Source organism: Manis javanica, chromosome 13, assembly GCF_040802235.1.
Source record: "Manis javanica isolate MJ-LG chromosome 13, MJ_LKY, whole genome shotgun sequence".
NCBI lineage: Eukaryota > Metazoa > Chordata > Mammalia > Pholidota > Manidae > Manis > Manis javanica.
Genome location: NC_133168.1, coordinates 62,351,547 through 62,378,549, shown reverse-complemented (window position 1 = coordinate 62,378,549; position 27,003 = coordinate 62,351,547). Strand labels below are relative to the sequence as shown.

Below are 27,003 nucleotides of genomic sequence, written 5' to 3'. Positions count from 1 at the left end.
TCAGCTTACTATTAGCAGCCTGTATATTTGCATGACATAAATGAAAAACTGACAAAAAATTTTACGTAAAAAAATAAGTTATAACAGTCAGGGAAATTTTAGTATGTATGTTGGTTAAAAGGCAACACAAATTCCCTTCATTAACACTTTGCCAGGAAGACATGGAAATGCCTTCCCCTCTACTCTGAAAAACAATAAATAATGAAAAGGAGCTTTAAAAAGGTCATAATTCAAGGATGCTATCAGGACCAACTGGGAGATTAATTTAAGACAGAGGAAATCTGAAGTGTTCTGCACAACAATATACAGACACAGTTAAAAAAAAGTGTCATGTTTAAGTAGGCCATTCATACAATTAGGATTTATGAATACAGTTTCATTTTAATTTCAAGATTGCCAGAGTGGAAATTCACTTGTGACCATGCTAATTTTTAAACCCACAAAGGATCAAAAGTCAAGATTAACATGCAGATCAATTTATTGTATGCTGGTGACAAGCAATTTTAAAGTTCTCATTAGTTAGAGGGGCTCCAGGGATTGGCTTGGTATTGGGAGGGTGCCAATCCAATATGCTAAGAAAAATTCTCCAAAGGTGGATACTGGGAATGCAAACGTTTATTAAAATACTAGCTGACAATCTAAAAGGGGCAACAAAGCAAATGAATCTTACAGAACCCTCTGAGTAGTATCTGGGGAAACTTCACCAACTAAACCTTCCCAGTAAGAAAATGTAATCATTCATTCATTCATTCATTCATTCATTCATTCATTCATTCATTTGATTCAGAATCATGTGTTGGGCACCAAGTCTAAATCAGGTGCTCATTTCTGTTCTGCGTCAATTTTTAAAAGGTTTAATAACTTTGCAAAGAATTTTTAAAAATGTATCAAATTTATAAATGAGTTAATTAATGCTTTATTTGTATGGAAAGCTGTCTCAATCTTGGAGATTTTTTTCATAGTATATAAGCAAAATATTGAATAGAACTACCAAGAAGAGCAGATCAAATCCAAACTATTAGCAGAACTTCAGAAAACAAAAATAAGCTCGAAATTTCAAAAGATTCTAAAATACACTCTTTGTCATTTCTTACATGGGACATACTTGAGTTCTTCAAAGTAACTCATGACTAGTAATGCACATCCACATAAAACTATAAACATGATATTTGTGAATGTACAAACTAGACTATGAGAATACAACAGGGCCAGCATCCCATTAAGGAATCCTGGGGCTCCAGAACCTACCCTCCTAATATGACACAGCTGGAGAGGGCACCAGTGCAATGTGGACCCACTGAGGATAGATACCCTTCTCGGGAATCAATAATAGCTATTCATAGATAATAAGACTATGACCGAAAGGAAGTTTATATGTGTCTTTAAGGGGGGAACCATAAAATGAGATGAACACATTCACCTCTTAAGATTCATTTTTGCCATATAATTTTGAATAACACTTATGTTTAGTTATATTCACTTCTAAAATATGACACAGATCTATCTTTTACATATACTTTAGATATAAAAATGTACTTAAAAAAAAGATTTAGGAGTAACTACTTTAGAAAATTTTAAAAAGACACACCATGACTTTTTAGTATAAAAATTTTAATAGGGAAATTACAAATCTTATATTCACTATAAACCATATACTTAAACATATTTTCTTTCCATCTTAGCTCTTACTGCTAACTAGTTTTAAGTTGAACATGTCCATCATGACATTTAAATAAAAGCTTCTAAATGGGCTTTATTTACAGAATTTGTTAACTAATCATTAATATATTTGGATTTAAGCTGAACTAAAAAATAATTTCAGTTAAAGTTTAATTTTGAATTTCCAGCTTATAAAGACTATGAGGTTTTATCTAGCCATTAAGTAACATGCAATTCAGGACCAAAATCTCTAAAAAATTCAACTTTGAATTATAACTAATATAAAAGATTTAATCTGCTCATCTATTATGGCAGTTATACAGCCTAAAAAATAAGGAACAATATGATAGTACATGGGCTTCAACTGAGCCTCTTAAGCTTTTGTGAGACTGTAGAAGGCCAAAAAAGTGTGTGTGCATGTGAGTGAGCAAGCACGCATCTGTGCACTTACTTTTTGAGGAGTTAAGAGTGGAGAGTGACATATAGTGAGCATAACTCAGCAAACTTGAGAAGTAGAATTATCAATAATAACCTGGAAAATGACGCATTCTCAAATATAAATATATTTAGGTGTTTGTGGAAACAATACTATGTCCTTTAGGCACATATCTGAAAATTCACAGAAAACTATTTCAAATAGCTGTTTCCACTTCCCACTATGACAGAAAGTTACAAGCCGTAGAGTGCTATAAACTGAACCTTATTTTTTTAATGAAGTCAACATATCTTATTTAACTACACTACACTCCTGATAATGTCTCTTTTTTGTTTAGAATGGTATTTTCTGAGGAATGAAAAAGCATGACGTGAGAGGCTGTCTTATATAAATACATATATACACTACATAAATATGCATGTGAGAGCATATATACACACTATAGTCTTAGTTTAGTGGCTGTCTAGACTGAAAAATAAATTTGAGAGGACATCACCCTAAAAATTATAAATATATTCATATTTCTTTAAAAGACGATTTAAAATATAATTGAGGCATTAAGTAGCAATGCATGTTTATGTGCCTAAACTGTTTCTGGTTGAACCAGCAGAAGCGTTTTTGGTGTGAGAGTTTAGCAGAACTGCAAGGTGCAAGGTGCTGAAGATGAAATGTTTGGAAAAAATGAATAGTCATTATATGATTTCTTCTGGGATTTGGACTTTTTATTTGGTTATTTTTTGATTCTTGGTTGTTCATATAGAAAATTCACAGGGTCATAATCTTATGCCTTTGATTGGCTTTTATGCAGTGGCTGTTTCATTCCATGAGAAAAGAAACCAGAAGGAAAGAAGAAAAAAGGGAAATATTTGAAAATAATCCCTTTCTGTACCCAAATCCAGTGACATCTTTTCTTTAGAAAAGAGAGGGAATGACTTTCGGAAAAAGCACGCTTTGTTTGGCACACCGCTGAAAGCTCTTTTCTGAAGTTATACACGTTTCTTAACTATAGCTTGCATTGAAGAGGATAATTTCTTCTTAAAAATAGCTTGTTTTATTTGCGTTCATGTTATCACTCATAAGACATGCAGAAAAATCTCAATGGCGCAGGACTGCACAGTCACTGCCCCTGAGTGATGTGATGGTATCTAGGTTAAGCTTCATTTGCTTTGTTGACTATAGAATGTTTGATTTATTTTCAAAGATTATTCAATCCTGTTTCTCATGTCTTTTTTTTTTTTAAATCTTACCATGGAAGACAAAGCACCCCATGCAAGCAAAAGCAATGGAAGGAAAAAAACGTAGTGGTAGTGTTATGATCGCTCATACTCACGGCAGCAAGATGGAAATGTACTGTTGATCTGTTCCATGACCTCTGTGAGGTCCGTGCTGGTGTCATGAGGGGGGGCCAGCAGGTCCTCTGCTGCTGTGACAGCAGATAAAAAAAACAGACATTCTGAAATTAATGTCCAGCCTTCCATCAAAAACCACCTTCTGGAGAAAATACTAGTCCTGGGCTCTAAATATCAACATGAAAACAGCTCTTTTTGAAAAGGTCAATTTTAGGGGAAAATACACCAAAACCATTTTTTGTGTTGATTGTCGGTAATATAACCTTATATAAAGAAGGTATATTAGATTTGTTTCTAGAAAGAATCCATGTGCCAGGGAAAAATTCATAAGTAGAAAATAATGTAGTCATATTATTTCAGTTTATTAGTTGGAATTCCAGTATTTTTAATTGCAAGTATTTTTTTTATATGAAAAAAATATTATAACAATTTTTTTCCTTCCTTCCTTTCTTTTTGGAGACTTGAGCATTGGCTAGCTTATGTGCCACAAATCTGAGGTACATTATCAGATATTTTTTACTTTGATGTTTTCTGTTCTATAACCAATATAAAAAATAACCCTATTTTTAAAAATTTAAATACCATTAATTTTAAGTTTTCTTCTGATTAATGTAGCAAGATACCCCATAAACAAATTTATTTGGTTAGCAAATGTGGTCCTGAATAGAATTTTAGAACTTAAGTTTCATCAGTAACAAAATGTCATTCCTGAATGCCTAGTTGACAGAGCCCTTCCTAGCAGCAGTGACAGGTCTGTTTGTGATAGTGTCACGCTGGGTGGGACCTCGGATGGGGGCAGGCAGATGGCAATGTCTAGAGAGACCAGGATGGAGAAGGCAGACCAGATGAGAAAAGAACCAGAAGGAAAGAAAATCATATTTGGTATAATATACTCTAGTATTATATTCTGAATATGCAGAAATATGAAATTATAGAAATGGTAAATTTAATTTAAAAAAATTCCTAAGGCAAAGGAAAATAAATTGCTGCTCAACCCTTTTTTCATCTTGCACCAAAATGCAAACTACGACTACACATTATGTAAGTAATTGTACCTTACTTTTCCAAAATGTCTGCTTTATTGGTGTTGTTAAAATGGCTTTGTACTCAGCTTAGATGCCCTAAGACACTCACGTGTAAGAATGCTATTTACATGAAAAACAAAAGGCAAAGTGATGGGTGGGGAAGTAGCCAGCCTTCCTGGGGACACCAACCTGCTTGGTGGCACTGTGGTCCAGGGTCCGTGTCAAGTGAGTAGTTCAGTGCGGATTGCTGAGGTGAGGCCCAGGGGGAGACGCCGTTGATCCGGGAATCAGATTCAGGCTGGAATGACATTCAGAGGTTAGAGCAGAGGAAGCACTCAAATAACTATTAGGGAAAACATATCTGGTTCTAGCTTCCTCTCTCCAACCAGGGCTAATTAAATCGTGCGGAGTTCTTTGCCTTCAGACATTTTTAAATACCTGTTATCGTCAGCTGGGTAGGCTTACGAGGGCACCACCTCAGTACCAAGTGGTCATTCCCTTTTGGTCTGGGCTCCTTGAAAACCTCATTGGTGATACTGCAACATTTATTTATAAAGGTCAGTTTCATCTCTCAATTTTTCCCTCTATTATCTTTCTGTCAACCCAAGTGGATTTGGAAACATGCTTCATTCATCTTTAAAAAATGGGCACTGCTTCTCATACAGTAAACCTATCCAATTCCAAAATCAGCTCATTTTTCACATGTAAATCAATATTTAAAGGCAATAGTGAAGAGCAGTTAGCACGATTTTGGATTCAGATGATTGGATTCAAACTCCAGCACTGAGTAGCTATGTAATTCTGAACAAAATTTGTAACCCTCTGTGCCTCAGATTCTTTATTCATAAACTGGGGATGGCAATAAGAGTGCCTGTTTCAGAGGGTTTTGAGATCAATCAGTATTTTTAAAGCAACTGGAGCAGCACCTGACACCTGGTAAACCCTTTGTAAATGAACTCTGTGCAAAGCCTTGATACATGACAAGTAGTGGTCAAATCAGAAAGGACCCATTGTACAGGGTATGCAGAAGTTACAATGTTTCTGAGGACAGTTTTTCCATTAAATCTATACTAGTTGAAGTCTGGTTGTTTTGACAGTTTTTACTGTCAGAGTTGAATTTTCCATCTACTTCTGGCATTCATGCTAAGTCATTAAGAAGAGATAAGAGCCCTACAGTCTTGGACAGACAGAACTATTTAGATATCAGCTATCTCTAAAAGCATTACTGTGAAATTCTGAAGGCATGTGAGCCATTAGGCAGCTCTGTCTAATGGGATGGAGAGACAGGGGGTAGGGGGTAAGGGTAGGCTGAAGAGCCATTAGCTATGCTAAGAGTATCAACGGCCTGAGGCACATAAAGGTCTTGAGCACAGCTTCTTTCTGCAGTGAGTCTGTGCACTAGGTTAACACTTACACTTCATATTCCAAATAAGGGATTTTATGTGAAAATTCATCCCTTACACAGGCACCACTCAGAAACTTCACATTTACAATACTAACAATGTAATTGTTCCAATGTATGTGACTGGAATGAAGGGAAACCAAACATTCTGGAGAACTTAGAGAAAGCTGGGCCTTGGGTCCCTCTCAGATAACTATTATTTTCTAATGATGCACAATTTGGAGGCTCCAAGGGAAGTCTTTGCCCAAACAATCTTGCACAGATTCTGAAACAGTGACAGACAGAAAAGTATATGATCGAGATATAAGGGGTGATGTGTGGCCTATTGTGCAGATAATGCAGAAATTATACTGTTTGAATGACTCTGACAAGTTAAAAGATACTGATAGCAACTCTGAGAGCAATTTTCCAAAATTTGAGAAAAATCACCACAGAGAAAGTAGTTTCTGCCTTTGATTCAATAAATCATTTCTGGAGAAAGGCATTCCTCTGTGCTGCCCAGGGAGCCCACCTTGCACAGCCCAGGGACAAAAGCAAAAGGTCACATGAATGTTGATTCTTTGAGAATCAAAGATCAAGGATTCTTTAAGAGAGAGAGAGAGAGAGAGAGAGAGAGAGAGAGAGGCCCATTTGCTAGGATTCTACACAATTAGGTCCTGGCTACAAAGGTGTCTTCATTACTAGTTCTAAGATCTGACTTCTCTTCTTTTACTGCTAGGTGTAATCAAGCATGTAATTCTCTACAGTGTGTTGTGTTGTCAGATGTGACAGTGTCCAGTCATATATACTATCTTGTTATTCTCTGTAACAAGACTTCAGACACCAAAAAGGCAGAAACTGTGACTAATGCTTCTTTTATAACCCAAACAACTGCATTTTTCAAAATTGCAGGCTATTACCTATTGATGAGGTATAAAATTGATTTGGTTAGGTCCTGAACCGCACTAAGAAAGAAACAGAGAAGAAAAGTAGAAGAAAGGTAGGGAGGAGGAGAACAGAGGGAAGGAGCAAGGAAAGAAGAAAGGAAGGGAGAGGGAAAGGGAGAAAGGAAGGAAAGAAAAAAAAATAGAAAATCAGAGACAGCATTTCTTTGTGACGGCAATTATTATTTTCTATTCACCAGCCATGAATCCATTCATCATAATGGAAATTGTATTTCTTATTGTCAAGAAAGTTTACAATCAACTGTCATAAAACATGGCCCAGTGTTAGGAAATAAGAGCTGCAAATGAGTAAACATCTGTTCTTTAATTTCCTGAAAATAGCTTATTGGAAGGAAGGCTTTAGCATGAAGAGTTCAGGTCACTTCCTGTCCCTTAATCGCTACAGATGTTTCCCATATGTAATTTATGCAGATGTCTGTTATAGGATCTTTTCCCTTAACCTATTCTGAGCTGAGATTCTTCAGTGTTTAAGAAAGGGGAATTCTATCTTAAACTGGGCAAGCACACTTTCTGTGTCAGTGAGGATTTAATGCTTACTTTTGAAGAGGGATTTCCAAACAGATCTGAATAAACTGTGGAGGTGAGAAATTGAGAGCGAACCTCTCTCCCCACACTGAGAAGCACCCCATGCCTGGGAGAGGGACAGACATGGGCCGTGTGGGAGGGTGTCGCTGGGGTCTGCACACCCTACCTGCTCCAGGAGCTGTCGAAGTCGGTGGAGCTGAGACTCCAGCTGCTTATTGTGATCTTCTAAAATCTGCATCCTAGCCTCCAGCCGACCTTTGTGCTGCCTGAGGAGTTTTGCTTCTGCTATCAGTTCTGAGTCCTCCGGTGTGTGGTGAGGAGATACAACCGAGTCTGGAGGTGAACCAACAGGGAGACCCCTTCTCAGGTGCTGCTCCTTCAGCTGCTCATATTCCACTTGCAGATTTCTAATGTAGAAAAGGAACAGCTGGGATTACTATTGTGGCGATAATCTTCTTTCCAAAACAGTCCTTGAGCCCCCAATTTAGCTCATGCTATTCATTTCTTCTTGGGTAAAAACACTAGCCATGGGATGAGCAAGCGTGAGTGAGACCAGGGCTTTAAGCAAGGGCTCCACTAGTCATCCCTGAACCCCCAAATGCAGGTGTCATGTGCAGCCAGGCCCAGCTTGTTAATGTCCTCTAAAACTCTGACCCCACCGTGCCTTCTCAGACAATGATTCTGAAAAGAGGGTGGGTAGGGACCATAGTGAAGTCCTCATTAAAGAGTCTCCTCCCATTAGTTTCCCAGGGGGACACGTCTTCTCCCATGTCAAGCACACCTTTGCTCCTCCTCCAAGTCAGCAATGATCCGCTCCAGTTCTCCACGTTCTTCCCTTTCTACCGACTTCAGGATCTGAGCTGGACTCTGGGGCTGGCTCACTGGGGACTCCCCGCCAAGCGTCTGGCAGTACTGCTGGATGAGGACATGCTCGTCCTCCCTAGGGGCGACACAAACAGAGCAAACACACACACAGGTTCACGTGTGGGCGCTGAGGTCTCTGGACTTAAAGGAAGTAGAAACAAGGATGATAAGGATGTGGGCGGGGCCAAGTTTGCCCTAAAGCTCCATGCCCCCCGGAACTCCCTTTTAAACTCTAGGAAGTTTTATCTAACAGGTATGTGTACTACACATACCAACATTTCCTGCTTTTTACCCGTCTAACATGTATACAGCACAAACCTCAGAAGAGGTATTTTTCTCGGCAGAGGATACATCAAAGTACATCACTTAAACAGTTGCTATAGAAGTTACTTCAGACAAAATCGTAAGTCATTGTCAAAAAAGTAGATTAAAAGACTCAGTTTAAAATAAACTGCTATAGACTGTATGTTTTTTATCTCCCCTAAATTCATATGTTGCAACTTAATTTACAATGTGATGGTATCTGGAGATGAACCTTTGGGAGACGGGGATGGATCTCCCATGAGGGGATTAGTGTCCTTATAAAAGAAGACCCTAGTGAATTCCCTTCTTTTTCTGTCATGTTGGGAAAATCCAAGACAGCCAACTATTACCCAGGAAGAGGACCATAACAGACACCAAATCTTCTGGTACCTTGATCTTGAACTTCCCCACCTCCAGAACTGTGAGGAATAAATGTTTGCCATTTATAAGCCACACAGTCTGTTATTGTGTTACAGCAGCCCAAATGGACCAAGACATAAGTTGATTTCAATGTCTTTAGTATTTGATTGAAAGACATTTAATAATGCATAGGACAAGAGAATGTACTCCTCATATTCTTTTATTTAAATAACAGCACGAATTGTAACTATAGATATTTGTAAAGTATCTACAGATATTTTACTTGATATCATCAGCATGTCATTTCTAGGATCAATCATTCAGCATTCAAACAAGAAACTACATCTCATTAACTCAGGTTCTACTACTTGCCTAATGAACTAGACATACCAATGATATGGTCAAATCTAATGACAAACAGAAGCAGAAGCATAATCAAACAAAGTTAATATGTTTGTGGGAAGGAAATGCTTCTCAGCAAACCTGGAACTCCTTCCCCTCTACAGGGAGATCAGTTAGATCTCCCTATAAATGTGCAAATGGTAGATCTCCTAACTAATGATAGCTGGAGATCTTGCTGTGGAATACCTTCAGCAGATTATACCTTGTTTGATTTGGGGGCTTTGGGAGACAAACCCCAGAATCTATGGATTTATAGGACAGGACTTCAGAAAAACAGCACTTAAGTTATTAGCCATCCTATGACTGAACCAGCTGTCTTCTGTGCAAATGAGTGACTACAAATGTCCCTTAGAGAACTCATCTCTTACACAGGGTCACAGCACACCAGCATGCAGTCGGGAGGAACCTGGCCTGGGGAGTGCGCTAGCGGTCCCGGACGCTTGCCTGTGCCCTGGGCTGATAAGTAATGCTCAGTACTGGGGGAGACCACCGATTCTTCGGAGTCCTATTTGAAAATCCAACCCTGTGTTATCTCAGTTTCCTCTGAGAAAGAAGGGACTTGACATTGCATCTGAGAGTTAGTGAATTCTGAGAAAAGTGTGCCCTGAGCACTGAGATCAGAGCAATGAAGCAAAGGAGAAAATGAGTGGTAGGCCTGCAAGTGGGTCAAAAGCAAAGTGCAGAGGAGCCACTGATTCTCTTACCTCCTTAGGTGGTAAACCTCTCCTCCCTGATTCTCTAGCTCCTTCTCCCTCTTTCTAGATATATATAGATATAGACATGTATGTGTGTGTGTGTGTGCATGTATACATAAATTTAAAAAAAATAAAGGTCAGACACTTCAGTTAAGCCAACAACATAAACAATGAAACCTAACCTCATCTTTCTTCTACCATCAAATAAAACAGGAGGAGGACTGGAACCCTGACAGCACAGTCAGAAGCTGGAAACAACAGGGACGGGAGAGGATTGAGGCAAGCTAGGGCACCATCCTTTGGCTGCATATCCTGAGAAAGTGCAGCATCACAGGAAATAAAGATGCCTCTGGAAGAATCTCATGCTTGCTTCTAAATTGAGAAGACGAGGATTTAGAAGGATAAAAGGAGAGAACGCGTCCCGTATCACTGCAGAGCAGCAGCATCTGGAAGCTTCTAGGATGCCCATGCAGCTAAATGAGAAAGAAATCTGTCAGGGGTGTGTGTGGCAGAGGGGTATTTTCTGGATGGGATATAAATAGCCAATGCCCTAAACCTAACTGTATTATGGGGGCAGAAGCAGACTACGAGGCCAATTCACCCACACTGCTGGGACACCAATCAGCTGCTAAGCGTGCTGACACTGTCAGTAATCCCTATCCCTGGTGGTGTTTGGAAGCACCACCACCAGTTCATGCAGAGAGAGAGGCCGTAATAAGGGAGGATGAAAGATACAGATCTAACATATAGACAGGAAAAGTGTACAAATATAAAGATATAGTGGTATAAAGTAAACTAATAGCAAAGTGGGAGTAGAGTAGAACATTTTTAAGTATTTCTCAGGCTGAAAAAGAAAAGTATAGGAACTAAAAAGACTGAGTTATCTAAAAGAAACAAAATAATACAAAAAGAGAAACAGTCACATATATCTCAGTGAAATTTCTATATTTTAAGGATAGAACATTTTAAGCAATTGGCCAGAAATCAAGACAAAACAGTAAATCATTTGCAGAGGAGGACAAAGGTTTAGCCTCCTAACCTCTGTACTATTCTGTACAGATGCTGTGAAAAGACATTGGAGCAATGTCCAGAGTCCTAAGCCAGCCACTCATATGACCAGACAGGTCACACAAATGTACAGCAAAGCCCTTCGGCCACTGAGCAAAAGGTCAACAAACAATTAAGGATAGGGCAAAACAGAACAGAAGCAGGTGGTCATCTCAGGTGTTGCAAGAAATAAGTGGTAAATAATTCTCATATTGGTTTAAAAAAAAACAATTAATTATATGATTCCTCTGACTAATTAAATTCACCTAAGAGTAAATTAAAGACTAAAGTAAAAGATTTTTTAGAAACTATTACAAGGACAAAAAGAGGTAAAGGAAAACTTGGGTCCTGTACGCTGCCTGGTGGATCTATGATTTTAGTCATAGATGACAGCACAGAGCTCCTCCCATATCACAAGGCACCACGAACCCATTTATGCCCTAAGAACATTCACACCCAAAAGCATCTGACCTCAGGGATCATACTTAGTGCTCCATATTAACACCAACTAGATTTTTGTCTAAGAGATTTAGGCACTAGCCACAGTGAAACAAATAAACACACAAATGAGTCACAATTAGATGTGAGGTGCATTTTGTTGTCAACATTTACATAGATTCCTTTCTTTTGGGAAGGTGATGGGGTTTAACTTATAATTATGAATACATTCTTTCCTTAAGTTATCTGGAAAGGTATTAAGGCAATTCTACAAGAAAATCATTTATATATAACACATAATTTTAGTCCTAAGTGTTTTTCACAGACTATTAGGTCCAAGAGTTAAATATAAAAATAGCTACATTCATGGTCTTAATTAGATATAATGAAAACCAAGAGCATACCCCTTAAATGCAGATAGTCCGTGAGGTACCAGATTAGGGTCATTAAATCTCAATAGTAGGCCTAGTGATAAAATAGAAAATGCTGCAAAAATTAGTTCTGCACTAAGAAAATACCACCAAGATGGAAGATAATCTAAGTCACACATAGTAAATACTGTCTAGATCACAAAATTAGCACATATCAGATGACAGAAAAAATTGTGATTCACTCAATGACCTTTTGAAAGTAAGCAAGATGTAATTTAAAATAACAATAATATCCTTCCTTCAAAGGATTATTCTGTTCCAGGCTTTGAAGTTGCAACGAGCAACACGAGTATCAACCATGCCGACCTCCCCATCTGATCCTTCCACGTAAAGCAGTGTCACTCAAGGACAGATGGCAGATGGAGTGGACATCCTGATGGCAATGGACATCCTGACGGTCCCGGAGTGTCTGCGACTGAGATTTCACAGGACTATCCTGGATCCAGTGTCTGGGACATGGTTGCTCAATTCCTCCTTCAGAGAAAAGTAGTACCCTTAAAATGAATAGCCTTTTTAATTGTCCAGAGTCAGACTTTCAGGGAAAAAGCAAGTGCTGAGAATTGGGTCTAGGAGGGGCAAAAAGCCATGAAACTGATTCATGTGTAGGCTGGGGTTTCAGAGCCCTCGAGGCATGGAAGTGCAACAGCCAATTAGCCAGCGTCACAGAAGATGAGCACTGTGTGGGGCCAGGGACCTGGGTCCACAGACCAATGTGAGGGAGAGAGGAAGGCTTAGGTCACAGGGTAGGATGGCTGCTTTCAAAGATGCAAATGACTCCAGGCCTAGGAGTCATTTGCAGCAAAAGTGCAGAGGAGCCACTGATCCCCAGCAAGCCTGGAACTCCTTGCCCTCCACGGGGAGATCCAGTCAGATCTCCCTATAAATGTGCAAATGGCAGAATTACAAGTTCATATCTCAAAATTCACACCTCAAAGTGTAAGATTTTCTTTTATTGCCTGGGCTGAGATCGCCCAAAGCTAAATTTAGAAGATTGGTCCTGGAGGTGTTGAGTTACAAAATCTAGTTAGGTCTGGACTGTGAGGCTGGGAGTGGACGGAGAACAGGTACAGTCAGGACAGGAGAGCGAGGACCCCCAGGAGGACCGGATGGAACTGTAGATGCTCTGACCCCTTCCCACCCACCCCACGGCAGCCCCCACTTCCTGTGCAGGTGAGGCGGTCATCTGAGTCACACCACTTACAGACTGGGAGTGCCTGGCTAGCTCCTTAACCTCTAAGGGCCCATCTGTAAAATGGTGGTGACAAGAACATGAGCATCATCTCGCAGGGTTCTGGGGGGTTTAAAGAGGCAGACGGGCAAAGTACTCAGAACAGTATCTAGCTCTTGGCACGCCCTATATCAAGGAGGAGAAGGTGGCTGTTATGCAGCAACACTATTTTTATTCAAACAAACCAAATAATATTTTTATGACCCAGCTGGGGTTAACAAACCCCTCAAAGCAAAAGGGACAAGGGAAAAGGTAGAGAATTCAAGAAAGAGAAAAATTCCAAATACATATTTCAGAAATTTGCAGGCTTATAGTGTTTTTTGTTTGAGCTTCTTTTACTCAGTTTTTAATCTTTCCCACAACAATAAAAATTGCTAATACCTTGATGATGGTTTTCTCAAGTCAGACCTGATCGTGAAGCAGAAGGGAAGGCTGCCTGGAGAAGCCACTGAACCATGATTCAGAAGCTGGTGATCCAGTTAAGTGGTACTGAAAACCATCACCTGTTAGTGGCTCTTGGGATTGTATCTTGAGCCTGCCTCCCATGTTGGAGCTTTGGGAAATTTCCAGGGAAATTTGGAGGGTTAGAGTATATTGTATTCTTCTTGCTACTGCAGTAAGGTCCTTAAGAAACAAGTAAAAGCCAAGAAGAATCTGCACAGCATCTTGTTAAAAGCAGTGAACATTTCTTCCCATATCCTATGATCCAAACATGCTAAATTTTAGAGAGGAGTCACAGGAGAACCAGAAAAACAGTGGGGCTAGTTCCTAACCTTCCCTGACAAACCTGAGGAGCACCACCAGCTCAAAAGAGGCAATAACCATCCACCATGTAAAGGTCTATCCACTGGGGGAAAAGGTATTTATTGTAGTACATGTAATACTTATTTACCTTGTCAAATCAATAATGCTGCTTTATTAAATGGGGATGTTTAAATAAGTGGATATATACATTGAAGGGAGAAAAGGTGACCATTCCAAGTTAAACCTCTGGATTTTAGGTCTAGCATGGGGCTTCTGTGGTTCCCCATCCTTGTTAGCATTCTCACTCGTTGGCAGAATCACTGCAGGTTCACAGGAAAGGAACCCCAGAATAGTCAGTAAACAAAATCTACAAGGACAACTTCCAGAACTTGCTTTATCAAAGTAGGATTTATTAACATAATCATTAGGAAAATGTTAATACACTAGTCACTGGAAAACAACTTCTCTGTAGTGATTTATACATTTTTACACTGTCAATTTCATTTAATTTTACATATAAGGAAGAATTTATTTCCTTGCCTTTTCTGTGCCTAGAGGCCACTGTTTTCCTCCAGTTTCAAAGTCGGTGGTGCAGCATCTGTAAATCTCTCTGTACCTGACCTCTACTTCTATAATTACACTTCCTTCTCTAACTGACTCTCCTTCTTATAAGGACCCTTGTGATTACACTGGGCTCACCTAATAATCCAGGATAATCTACCCATCTCAAGATCCTTAATTTAATCACATGTGTGAAGTCCCTTTTGCCACAAAAGTGATATATTCATAGGTTTTAGGGATTAGGATGTGATCTTCTTTTGGGGGCCATTATTCTGTCTACCATGGATGTCCTCACTACATTCTTACCCTAGGAGCATTTCTCCATCTCCCTCTAGCCTGTAGGATTCATGAGGCAGTATTTACACATGTAGACCTGGACCACATTGGGTGCAGGGCAGCGGTGTGCTGGTAAATGTTAACAACAGGCTCTCCAAGAGATAAATAAGTTAAAAGGTCCTGAATTGCAGCATTTATAATTTCTGTGATTTAAATACTTTCATCATGGCCAATTTCAAGTAATGACTTCAATGAATGTTGAATTAGAAATACACAGTTGTAAACCACCTGAAAAATATACCTCCAGAACATACTAATAGTAAAACAACTAGGGCATGATAAGTTTTGAGTATTACTTTTGTTTTTATTTAATCTAAATTTATTCAATCATAAGTATATGTAAATTAATTTTTAATAATGGTCCTGTTTGACAAACAGCTTACAAACTTCCTGAAAGTTTAAACAATCAACTCTGACAGATGGCTCTAGCATACCCGTGCTTGGTAAGTACATAACAAATATTTGTTGGACAGTTGAATGAGTTAATATATCTAATAAGAGTATAGTAAAATGTATTCAACTATTAGCTGATACTTTTTGTTTGTTTCTCAAATGCTAATTTAAAAAATAGTATTTGTTCTAATTTGAAGATAGGATGTGTTAAATTTGAACATTACCTTATTCTGTTCATAGGGCATGACAAATACATTTAGAAGAATTTAAATTTTGTTTAAATAATTTTGGTTTTAACTATGATTTGTCATTTAATTTAATTTCATTCCTCGACTATTGTCAACATTGGTGGAAATTATGTTGATTTAGGAAATACTCAAGATATTGAAATACTTTATTTGAAATACATGTGCAAGTAGGTTAAATATTAAGCATTATGAATATGCTATTATCTTGGTCTGGGAATTATTCCACATTTATAGTGTATTCATAATAATGTATAAATCACTACTGTATTCCTGTAAAGTATTAACATGCTGATCTTTAAAATTTAAAATGGAAAAATCTCCTGAGAACTTTTATTTATAAGCTTAACAACAGTAAAACAATTTAAAAAATACTGACAGGGAGATACTCCATATTAGAGTGCTGATGCAATTTCAACTTGGCTGTCTCCAGTGGTCTTTTTCTTATGAAACATCTAAGCATTATATTCGACAACTTTCCTGGCTTCCTCATAGATTCTGTTCCTACCAGATCTAAACCACCACGAACGAGTGCCAGTCATGAAAACCTGACAGTATTAAAATCATTTAGACATCATTCAGAATTAAAAATGCTAATTCCAAGGAGGGGAAGAACAAAGGAACAGTTTCAAAAGCAAGATGACACACAACTGGGGGATAGCCAGAAATAAAATATCTGCCTAGAAAGGTTTTTTAAAAGGATTCTCAAATCAACGAGGCTTTTCTTAGTTGCAAATAAAGTAAAATATCGGCAGAGATGTTAACATTTTCAATAAAGTGGGGAGGAGTATAGGTATGGGTCATAGCTGTTAAATGGCCAGGATTATGGAGAAGATGGGAGCAAGCAGGAGGAAGGGGACATGTGCTCTGTGGGATTACATTCACTAAGTCAACAAGAAACATCAGACAAATGGAATGCGTATCTCCAACTGTATTTATAAATTTAAAAATCTGCTTTTCCTGAAGTTGATGAGTTGACGTATACAAGATATTTTCATTAAGGTATATGAAGCTAAACAAATAAACATAGCTAATTTATATTATCATGGCTTGAGAGCATAAAATTTATGTAGACACGTTTGTAACCATACTTACCAGTTTTGATTGGGGTCAAAATTCGGAGCCACAATCAATGAACATTATTCCCGACAGCTATAATATAACAACTAGCCTTCCCAGCAGTGGCAATTTCATGATTTACTTACACACTTCCTGTGGTAGAGCTGCTATCGGTGAGGAAAGACCCGTTAGTCCTTTCCATTTGGGCCAGCCTGAAAAATGAAAGTCAGAGGTTGAAATGGCTATGGAAGATGAGATCAACTGGAGGTGCATTCTCAGTCACTCTTAAACTGTCATAATTCCAGCAAAATACAGAAAGGTCCAGATCTCTGAACAAGATTGTACAATTAAAACAACATCTAATTTTGAGTTAATTTCTATCACTAGTGCCTTAACACCTAGGCCTATTAACTTTCACCATGTAATACAGTCTAATTGACCTAGTCTCCTAATAGATCCCCCAGACCTGCAAACCAGTTTTCATTCTCACACAGATCTGATTATGTTCCTCTCATGTTCAAAGACTGTCCAAGACGCCCTTTACCCAAGGACATAATCCAACACCTTAGCAAGCAGATCCCTCATTATCAGACTTGAGTGCCTATTCCTTCACTCTTATTCTTTTGTCCTTTCCCTACATGCAGTTCTTTAAACAAACCATGTTCTTTCCCAGCTTGATGCTTTTGAGTATGTTTTTCCATTAGTCTAACCCTGCCTTTTCCAGAGATTCTATCTGGCCAGTTCAAATGTTAAACTCTTTATGGTGCTTGAATTAACCTTTCTTAGGCATAGCTAGTTGCTAGCACTGTAGACACCTAGTATATACTTCTTTCCTGAAATTTTATGCACACCATCAAGACCAGCTTGTGCTTTATGTTGTCTGGGGACTCTGAAACAAACCTTTATAAAAAAGACTGGCTTGAATGTAATTACATATTCTTATTCCTTTGTGTACCACCTCCCGAGAACACCTTCACGTCTCTACTTTCATTCACTGAAACTCGGTTACATTATCTAAATCCTGATTGTACTGTTGGGTTCTCATAAGCTCAATAATCACATCCTATGGTGGTTTACTCATCAGAGAATGGACAGCAGGTGTTGGGTAAAATGCAAATTACAACTTGGCAAGATGAGAACCCAGATTCCAAATATAATGGAATCCCAACCCCTACAAAACTGTATCCCTTAAATCAAAGCATGTTAATGACAGAAGATTCATACAGAAATAGTACATTCGGGGTGGCAGTGCAGCAGAGGGCTCCCATTGAAGTTTCTTACCGTGTGGCGTACTGTTCTATTCTTGAGTGGGTATCATCGTGAAATAGCTGAGGAGACTGTGAGGGGCTGTAAAGGGAAGAGCAAAGACACTGTTTTACACCCAAGTACTGACAGATGTGACTATTAGGAATGTTAGCTTAGTTAAATCATGAATTTGCCATGCAGACACACCCCTAGGATTGTTACCCAGGAGGCAGAACTATTATGGTAGAACAAGAGTTTAGTAATCACCCCCATGCTAGTAAAACTGATCAGAACGTCATCTTCTGCAGATGGAGCTGTGAATACTCACTCATAGTGCTCTGGCCACATACTGATGAGTGTGACAGGACTGCAGAGAGGGGAGAGGGAGACAAAAGTCATGGAATAAACACTTCAGAGCAATTTAAGACAAAAGCCATAAGGCTGGGGTGGGGGAAGGAAACCTGCTCAGTTGCCTTCTATTCTTAAGTTTAGCTGCCCTGGGGTGCACTGCGGGGAAGGCAAAAGTAACAGAGGTCAGTTTATTTTAGAAAAGATGCTGTATATGTAAGCATCTGCAGGTGCTTTTTACAGATATCACAGGATATTTTGTTAAAGGGTAGCACACACATCTTTGAATAGTCTTTTTGAGAACAGAAACAAATGCTCTAAAAATAGCTGGAAATGATGAAATAATTTTAAAGATGATATTTCAGAATATACTGAGAGGAGATGCAATCAGATTTTTATTTTTCCCGGAGTAGAAGCTTGCTCAGAAAAGTAAAGTGGAATACCAAAACCTATATTATATATTGATGGCAGAGTTATAATTACATGAAATTTTTCTGATTCTTTGTCCACTTTTAAATGTAAATATTCAAATCCAGGCGTACACAAAGTAGCTCAACCTCACAGATATACTGAAGCCAAAAATGTCACATTACCAACTGAAAGCAACTTCTCTAGATCATGTTATGCTTTATGCAAACAAAATTGTATCCAAAAGTTTGATCTATGAAACTGATCTGGGAAACTTGTTTTGCTTGAATCAGGGCTGAGTCTGGAGCTTGACCCATTTAGTATTACTCCTACCCCTGGGGGTACCCTGCAATCTCAGAGCCCTACCTTGAAATCCCCACATCTTCGTGAAATATCTTTTGAAAGTTAACTGATCCTAATTAAAAGTTAGTTCATACCCATTGGTTCTCTAATTAATAAAATATCTTGCAAAAACGAATGCTGATTGAAACAAGAAGGAAAGTCCAAGTTATTCTAGATCTACTTGATTCTCCTATTTCTATTACACATACGTGCTTAAGAAAAAGTTACTCGTTTCATTATCTTCTATTGAGAAGCACAAACTGTTATCTGAATAGCAAAGACTAAAAAAGAGCTAGAAGGGGATCAAAAAGGAAGACTTGTTGGATCTGCTTTCAAAAATAGGCATTTATCAGGTCTGTGTTTGCCAGAATATATGTAATAGATTTAATTATCATGTAAACAATAGATACAATGACAATAAAACAACACAGTATTATCCAACAGTCCTTTTATTTCACTATCTAATTCATTAACTCTGAATTATGGATGTTAAAAGTCAGGTGCGTGATTTGTTATCCACTTTCCAAATAATACTAACTACTCAAGAGGTCGTTTCTTAAACTCAAGTGTAGCACGTTTGCCATGAGCTTTAAGTGCAAGAAAAATACGTACTTTTGATTTTAATTGAACTTGGAAAAGCTTTGCAAAACTGCATGACTGGTTGTTATGAAGCTAGTTCCGTTAGCACAGAAGTGGCTCACTGAACTAAGACAAGAATGGCAGAGGCAGAAAGCTGAACTGAGTTTCTTGAAAGACAGTTTTTTGTTTACAGAGAAAATTTCTAAGGAAAAAAACCAAAGATTAAACAAAAATCAAACTTCAGGCTTCAATGACTTCAAAGTATTCTGATTTGTAGACAACAAAGTTTAAGTCATAAGCTTTCTTATTTAATTCTGGAAGGAAAATATAAGGCAATATACCCATTGCATATTTAGTCTGTAATTAAAGAGGGTTACAGATAAGACCAACCTGTGTGTTAGTGCATTACTTAATAGCACAGCCTATCCCTGCTTTACAGAATGGTGGCTGAACAGGGTGTTTTGGTTAATCACACCCCAACGTGCAAGGAGTCAGACTAGACTACACATACTTAATATTACACAAAATACAACCCAGACTTTCCCTGTAGAACTTAGTGGCTCTTCTGGTGCTTTAAACTCTCAGCAGACTGTTCCTTATGCTTTCAGTCTTTTGCCTTCTGCAATCCATTTATCCCAGAAAAGAGAAAGGGGGTCCCAGCATGCTCCTAATGTCAACCTTCAAGGGCTCTCACTGCTCTCAGGATAAACTCCAAACACCTAGGCTTACAAAGCCCTTCATTACTTGGTTCCTACTTCTCTTCCCACTCTCATATCTTGTCACTTTTCCCAGCTTCCCACCCCAGTTTCCAAAATGATCTTGTCTCCAAGCTTTTAAAAATGCTTCCTTTGCAGGAAACTCTCCCCATCGTCTTACCCCAACATTGAACGTTTGGCCCTGTTGATCTTTCGGTCTCAGTGTAGCTGTCACACTCCTGGTCCAATGCTTCCATGACCATGCTATCAATTACACTTACTGTGTGTTGGTTCTTGCTACAGTAAGAACTTAGAAAACCATGAAACTCACCTATTCCACCTGACCCAACACCAAGAACAGGTGTCTACTTTTACTTCTTTAAAATTTAGGGAACCCAACCTACCTTTTTTAGCCAATAATAATCTCTCACAATTCTCAGATTACTTTTGCCACTGTTTTAGCTTGTTTCTGGCATTTATTATCAATGGTAATTCTTTAATCAAACTCTCTTCTCATTTATTTTGAATTACTTTTTGAAAAATCTTGCATAAATAGTTATAAAATTAATTGAATAAATGCAAGCATGGGTTCATTTGCCTCCTCTTTGTAATAACTCATTTTCCCCATAAATCCCCTCCATGCGTATATCATTACTGGATAGGGGAGATGTTATACCATTTTGCAAAGATGAGAGAGAAAGAAGCAGAAGAAAATTCTAATCAGCTTCATAAATAACTTCAACACATTTACCACCTCGCTGATTTTTCTCCAATGTTCTCCTCCCACAAATAGGAGAATAAACTAAATCAAACTTTTTAACTACCTACTCACATAAATTGTTACAGCAGATTAAGTGGCCCTGTATTAGAAAGGGCCTAGCGGAAAAATAAACTATGCTGACTCTAAAAACATGTTACAGGATTAAAAGGAAGAGAACCTGTCCACTGTATCCCTTAGCTCATAAATCCTTTCCAAAAAGGATCTCGTGACATCGGATTTAATCTTACACTCCTTCCTTTCTTTCTCGTTTCCTTTCTCTGAAAATTTGTGTCAGTTAAAATGAAGTATATCCATATCCAGATTTACAGCCAAAAATCATTGCACAAAATTATTTGGCATGCTATTCTGTTCTTTTCCACTTTAACTGAGTCACGCACAATAGAATGATGGATGTCAAAGATTATTTTGACACTGAGTTTGAAAGGCAAATTATCAAAAATGCTTAAAAGGAGTACCAAAAAAAATCTACCCACATGATTCATATAATGGATGTAGATATTTGGAATACAAAATGCCAATGGTTCGTTTATCAAAAGAATGAAAGGCACATCACTAATTTAAACCTATCAGGTTGCCCTGTAAAGAAAAGCACTGTGTGATAATTCTGTACTGCAGGCAGCTACTACTCCAAAAGTGAATTAGACCTGATATCAAGGAAAGTAAAAGTTTATCTTTACCATCAAGTGCTCAGCACAAACTATATACTGGATACTAAAATAAATAAGGATATATCATCGTTCAACCTTTGAAGAAAAGGACAAAAACATACCCACCCAATCAGGAGAAAAACCAAAAGATACCTTTCAAATGGATTTTAGGTATTTGAATAAGCTTTCTTTAAACTGAAATTGTTTCAGTAAAAGGTTTTTGAAAGTGTAATGTGGAAAAAAATGACTGAGAGGTTTATATCTTAATTGCACAGAATTTGCTATCAAGCCAACTTACCAGTAAGTTTGAATTTTTTGTATGCTTCAAAGGTATGTGGTATTTTGGGACCTATCTACATATTCAGGTGTATTATATTTCTTTCTGTTTGCACACCTACAGCATGACCTATAGAAGGGAAAAGATAACTACTAGGCTACAGCTTTGGTTCTCCTTCAACTCTTTTAGCAGCTCCATGAATGAAAAGATACATTTAATCATCAGTGTAGCAAAACTCCTCATCTACAGGGTTTTTATGGAAAAGAATTCAGACCAAAATAGCCTCTATGTTGACATCTCTGAGACATGGACTGTCATAATACACTGCACTATTATTGTTTTCTGATCAGCTGCCGCATACACACAAAAATGAACTATGAGTTTTGAAGGTTAAAGAAAGTTTGACTTCACAAAAATTGTACTCAACACATTTTTTATGCTTCTTACTGCAATTCTCTCTACTTTATAATGTAGAAAACTCCGCATTTCATACGTATGAGCTTCTGAGTTTCTCTTCTACAGTCATTTTGGAGAGCACCTTTCTGTAACTAGAACTTCACTCTTCCTTATGACTAGTCACTCTGGTGAGGATTAGCAATAAAAGGCGATTTTCCCCAAGATGCAAGCACAAGGAAATTGCTTCAGCAGGCATATTTATGTGATTTTAAAAAATGATTCAAAGATTTAAAATCATATCTATTTTGATGTTGACATAATTGTTTAGTATAAGCTTAAATTACTTCTTGCATTTCTTCTAACTCTTTTAAAATATTTTTCTTTTCATTTTAGGCTATAAATTGTTATTTTTCTTCACTTTATAATCTTACAGCAATTTTGCTACCTTGAAACTTTGTTTCATTTATGCATTAAGTTCAAATTATATGCTTCTAAGAAAACTTGTCTGTCTCATTTTGTTGTCTTTTTGTTTAAGAAAAAGAAAACTAGAAATGTAATATAAGATTTTGATGAGATATTATCATAAGTATATAGCTGAAGCGAGTATTACCCTCAAAGGGGAAAAAATGGAAAATAAATAAAATAGTGAAAGAAATATATATTATCACAATTTGCTTTAAGCATTTTTAAGAGGGAAAGAAATGACCAATACAAAGGTTGATGCATTAATACATATTTAAGAGGTTTAGGAACACATGCAAAATTCAACCTGGCATTTTAGCCGTGACACTGTCAAAAGCAAATAGTAAAAATTCATGTTGTAAAGATTGATTCCAAGTTTAATTTAACTCTTTTAAAAGGACTTATTTTGCCAAAGCACAAATTCTTTTCAGTTTCAGACAATTTCTTTGTGTCCCTAACATAATCAAAGACAATATCAGATATAAGAGTATATAGAAGTTTTAATATTAAAATTAAACTTACGTCTCCAAGTTGTCACCTTCAAGAACTGTCTGGACAGGCAGGTAGCCAAGCCGAGGATGTTTAGCAAAGTATTTCTTTGATCTGAACTTATTCTTCAGCACCTTTGTGAAGTCTCGTACATCTTCCCCAGATGTTGTCTACGAGGTTGAAAAAATTTTCACTTCACTCATTAAAATGGGAGAAGATAATTATTTATAATAAAATTAGAGCAGATGTAAATTGATGCAATTAAGTGACATCTGTTTCAGAGGTCTACATATTTTTGGAATAATACACGGTGCCATGAAAACACATGGCAATCAGGAACCACCATTAATTATATCCAGCAATTAGTTTGTAATTTTTTAACTTCCTGTTGAAAATAAACCATAGATAGCTGATTTCCCCAATATTTTAAAAATTGGGCCAAAAAGTGGAATTAGTTTTGGCATGGTATTGATTGACTCTTATCACAAAAAAGTTGCAGTTTGCTACTAAACATTCAGTAATGACAAAGTATTTTAGACGTTATATGGTTTTAGTTAAGATGAAAAAAATGAGGGTGAGCTATGCAGCTTGTACTGACTTTACACAAGCCAGCGTATATTACAGTCGGGACAATGAGAAGGCGATCAATAAGAGAGAACGAGCAGGGCCTCACGGGTACTTTATAGTGTAAGGAATACATCAGTCTCTTTGTCCTTTTCTCCCCATACAAACATAACTGGACATGGACTAAATTTTTAAGGGTGACATAAAATGTTACTGTTTCCTTAAGCATTCAAAGATGCTTACTTAGTATTATTAGGGTGAGGGGGCTAAAATCTACCCTCACTCCACTCTCATCCCTTCCCATGACCTGTTCTCTAAGCCCCAGTTTTCTACTCTTTAACACCAATTCTAGATTTTTATTTGTAATATGTTATATAGACATCCACTTTAGTCATTCTGCAGATGTATTTAAAATATTTATATCACCTGCCCAGCAGTGAGTTAAAACCTTGGTTTTCTGACTCACAGTTGGCTGTCCAGTCTACAACTAGACAGACCTCATCCAATAGCTGTACAAAACACCACCAGAGAACTTTTCTATAGTAACGAACTTAGTGTAGAATACAGTGGCTTAGCTGTTGCCTGCCTCCTCTCCTGGGACCCACCGCATCTTTTCCTTCAAGACCAGAATGCTTATAAACATGCTCAGTATTAATTATAAGCTTCATTTGCAAACAGAAGCTTAAAAAATGTGTTTGCTTTTTAAAACAACTAAATTCTGAGCCCACCCTCATGTACTTCTATCACTTTCTATCTGTCCCCATTCAACCTAAATATGTCTACTTCTAGTAAACAATTAAAGGAATGATTGTCTGGGCTTTCAGAGTGAGATAAACAAACCCAAGCTATTTATAATCTGAAGTTCATCCACTTGGCACAATGTTCTTCTGGCTTACTTATATTTGGGTTTCAACATGAACTCTTATTTGGGGAAAAAAATGATATATCATTTGAAAGTATGAGTCCAATTCCACATCATACATTCTTTAGCTAAATATACTGAAAATGTGGAAGAACAAAGCAAAATAAACCAACCACCACCAACAAAAAAGCCCTCACTCTCCCACAAAAACCAAAAGTGCCTATCTGCCTCCCAAAAAGTTACGGCGGGGGCTGAAATTAAATTTGAGTCTCTGATAATATACAAATTTACTATTAAAAAAATCAGTTTGTTCTCATATAGAATTAGTACATTTTTACTTCCTCATCTATTTTCACACTGAGGAAAAAAACTACCACCAACAGTTGTAATCTACAGGCACTAAATTCACTAATGCCATAACCTTTACGCAATTTTAAAAGAAAAAGCGGAAAGTAATTTATCCCACAAGAATTAGGTCTTATAATTCATGTCAAAAGAACGTAAATCTTAAGTTGGGATAGAGCCAAGAAATGAATTACTCCCATTTCTCACCAAGGAGAAGTTAAAAGGTATTTATACCTATTTAGTCTAATTTGCTGTCTAATGACAGTACCTAATATTTCTCTACTTTAGAAGTGCTAGAGCAATGGTTTGGTAAAAAGCTAAAATGAAGACCACCCACCTAGCATAACGAATATAATCAAACTCAACTCTATCTTTAGGCTAGGTATGGTACTTTGTTCTTTTTCTTTTTTAAGCAAATAATTACTGATGTTCTGCTATGAAGATGGAATTGAAAGGATCACTGGTTTCTACACATTATCTAACACTTTAAGTTATCCATGCATTTCTTGAAAGACTAGGTTTTCATTTATTGCTGTAAGAAAAGAAAGGAGAAAAAAAGATTGTGTGGATCTCATTAGATGAAGGGAGAACTACACAGAACTCTGCACTTTGCAGCTTTCTTCAGTCTCTCCAGACCCTCAAAGGCCGTGGGGTCCCCATCACTATTTGACCTGCAAGGACACTGACACTCAGGCTTCAGGTTTTCAGACCTACAAGATCAGTGGGGAGCAGAAAGCTGCCTTTGCAAACCTGGGTCTTGGCACTATACCAGCACTATATCACTTCTCCTAGAAAAATGGAACAGTTTTAAATTGTATAAGAGAAAGAACCACTAGCCACTGACTAAAATACCTATTATTACATTCTGAGTTTTCCCTGCATTTTACATGAAGTACTGCTAAGATATCCTGTGGCTGGTTTGTACAAAATTTATACTGAAATGTCATTTTATAACTTTTAAACTGCATATATAAAACATGTTTAGTGTTAAGTACACTTAGGAAAAAATACACATGAAAGAGAAAATGGAGAAAAGTTTAAATTGCCAGCTTTTCAACCACCTGAGATAACCACTCTTAAAATGTCTGTGACTGCTGTTTTTAATCCTTTTTATTGTAAAATAAAATACAGATATATAAAAGTGTATACAAAAAAAATAGAGAGCTTAATGAATTATTACAAGGTGTATACCATCCAGTCAGGAAATAGAGCTTTGCTGGACATTCCAGAACCTCTTTTGTATGCTTTGTTCCAATGATAGCCCTTCCCCCCTCTCCCTAATAACCATTTACTTCATTTTTATAAGTCATAGTAACTTCCTTGTGTTTTAAAAAGTTTTATTACTCCAATGTCTATTCTAAATACTGTAGTTTAGTGTTGCTCAGGTAAAAAAAATCTGGTACATTTTAATCTACAGGTTTCTCCTCTATACTTGTCATTTCCTTATAATTTATGTTAGAAAACTCAGGCAAAAATTCTAGAATACTGTACAGTATCCTAGAGTGTGGGTTTTGCTGATTGCATATTTTTGGTGCAGTACAGGACGTTCCTTCATCCTCGGGATCTCTTGCAAACTGGCGGCTGGATCCAGAGAGCGCATCTGACTCGGAGGTGATCGTTTGGCAAGATTATCTGTGTTTGGTGGGATTATGGAAGACACATTTTTATCTGCTCACCTCTCTTTTGTGATCCTGGCAACTTTCATGCTAATTGTGTATATCCATCCAATGGGGACTTCAAAATGGTGATATTTTAATTCTTTCACTGATTTTCATTTAGTCATTGAAATACTTTTATAAAGACAGGTCCCCTCATCTACTATACAGTCACTTAGTAGTACAGTTCATTCAGCCAAAGCAGGATTACAGGTTCGATTTGATTTTTCTCTTTTACTGACCCATTTTCTCAGTAATGAATTGGGTTTCTGTAATGTTCCAAGGATGACAGGCTTTTTAATTTTTTTTAATATCATCATGAGTTCATGGATTTTTAACAAATTTGATGGGCTTTGATTTACTGTGATTACTGTCATTATTGAAGCTCAAAGTATCCCATCTTCAGCCAGCAGGGGCCTATTCTGGCTAAGCCCACTGAGTTCAAGCTCTACAGGTAACCAT

At 37.5% G+C, this 27,003-nt stretch overlaps 1 protein-coding gene across 13 annotated transcripts in view; it reads right to left on the bottom strand.

Annotated features, from left to right (window-relative positions):
* The window catches only part of UTRN (utrophin), a 454,961-nt gene that overhangs the window by 5,728 nt on the left and 422,230 nt on the right, over positions 1–27,003 (bottom strand). For 9 of the 13 annotated variants that reach the window (XM_037022103.2, XM_073219702.1, XM_073219701.1 and 6 more), the window contains 8 exons: positions 23,149–23,285; positions 18,020–18,058; positions 17,728–17,793; positions 16,593–16,658; positions 8,122–8,280; positions 7,507–7,747; positions 4,659–4,767; positions 3,426–3,518 (listed from right to left, as the gene is read on the bottom strand). In XM_037022103.2, the coding sequence (XP_036877998.2) occupies positions 3,426–3,518; positions 4,659–4,767; positions 7,507–7,747; positions 8,122–8,280; positions 16,593–16,658; positions 17,728–17,793; positions 18,020–18,058; positions 23,149–23,285 (910 nt within the window). The remainder of the gene's footprint in view (positions 1–3,425; positions 3,519–4,658; positions 4,768–7,506; positions 7,748–8,121; positions 8,281–16,592; positions 16,659–17,727; positions 17,794–18,019; positions 18,059–23,148; positions 23,286–27,003) is intronic. The other 4 variants (XM_073219699.1, XM_073219704.1, XM_073219705.1 and 1 more) reach the window with 2 other exon arrangements.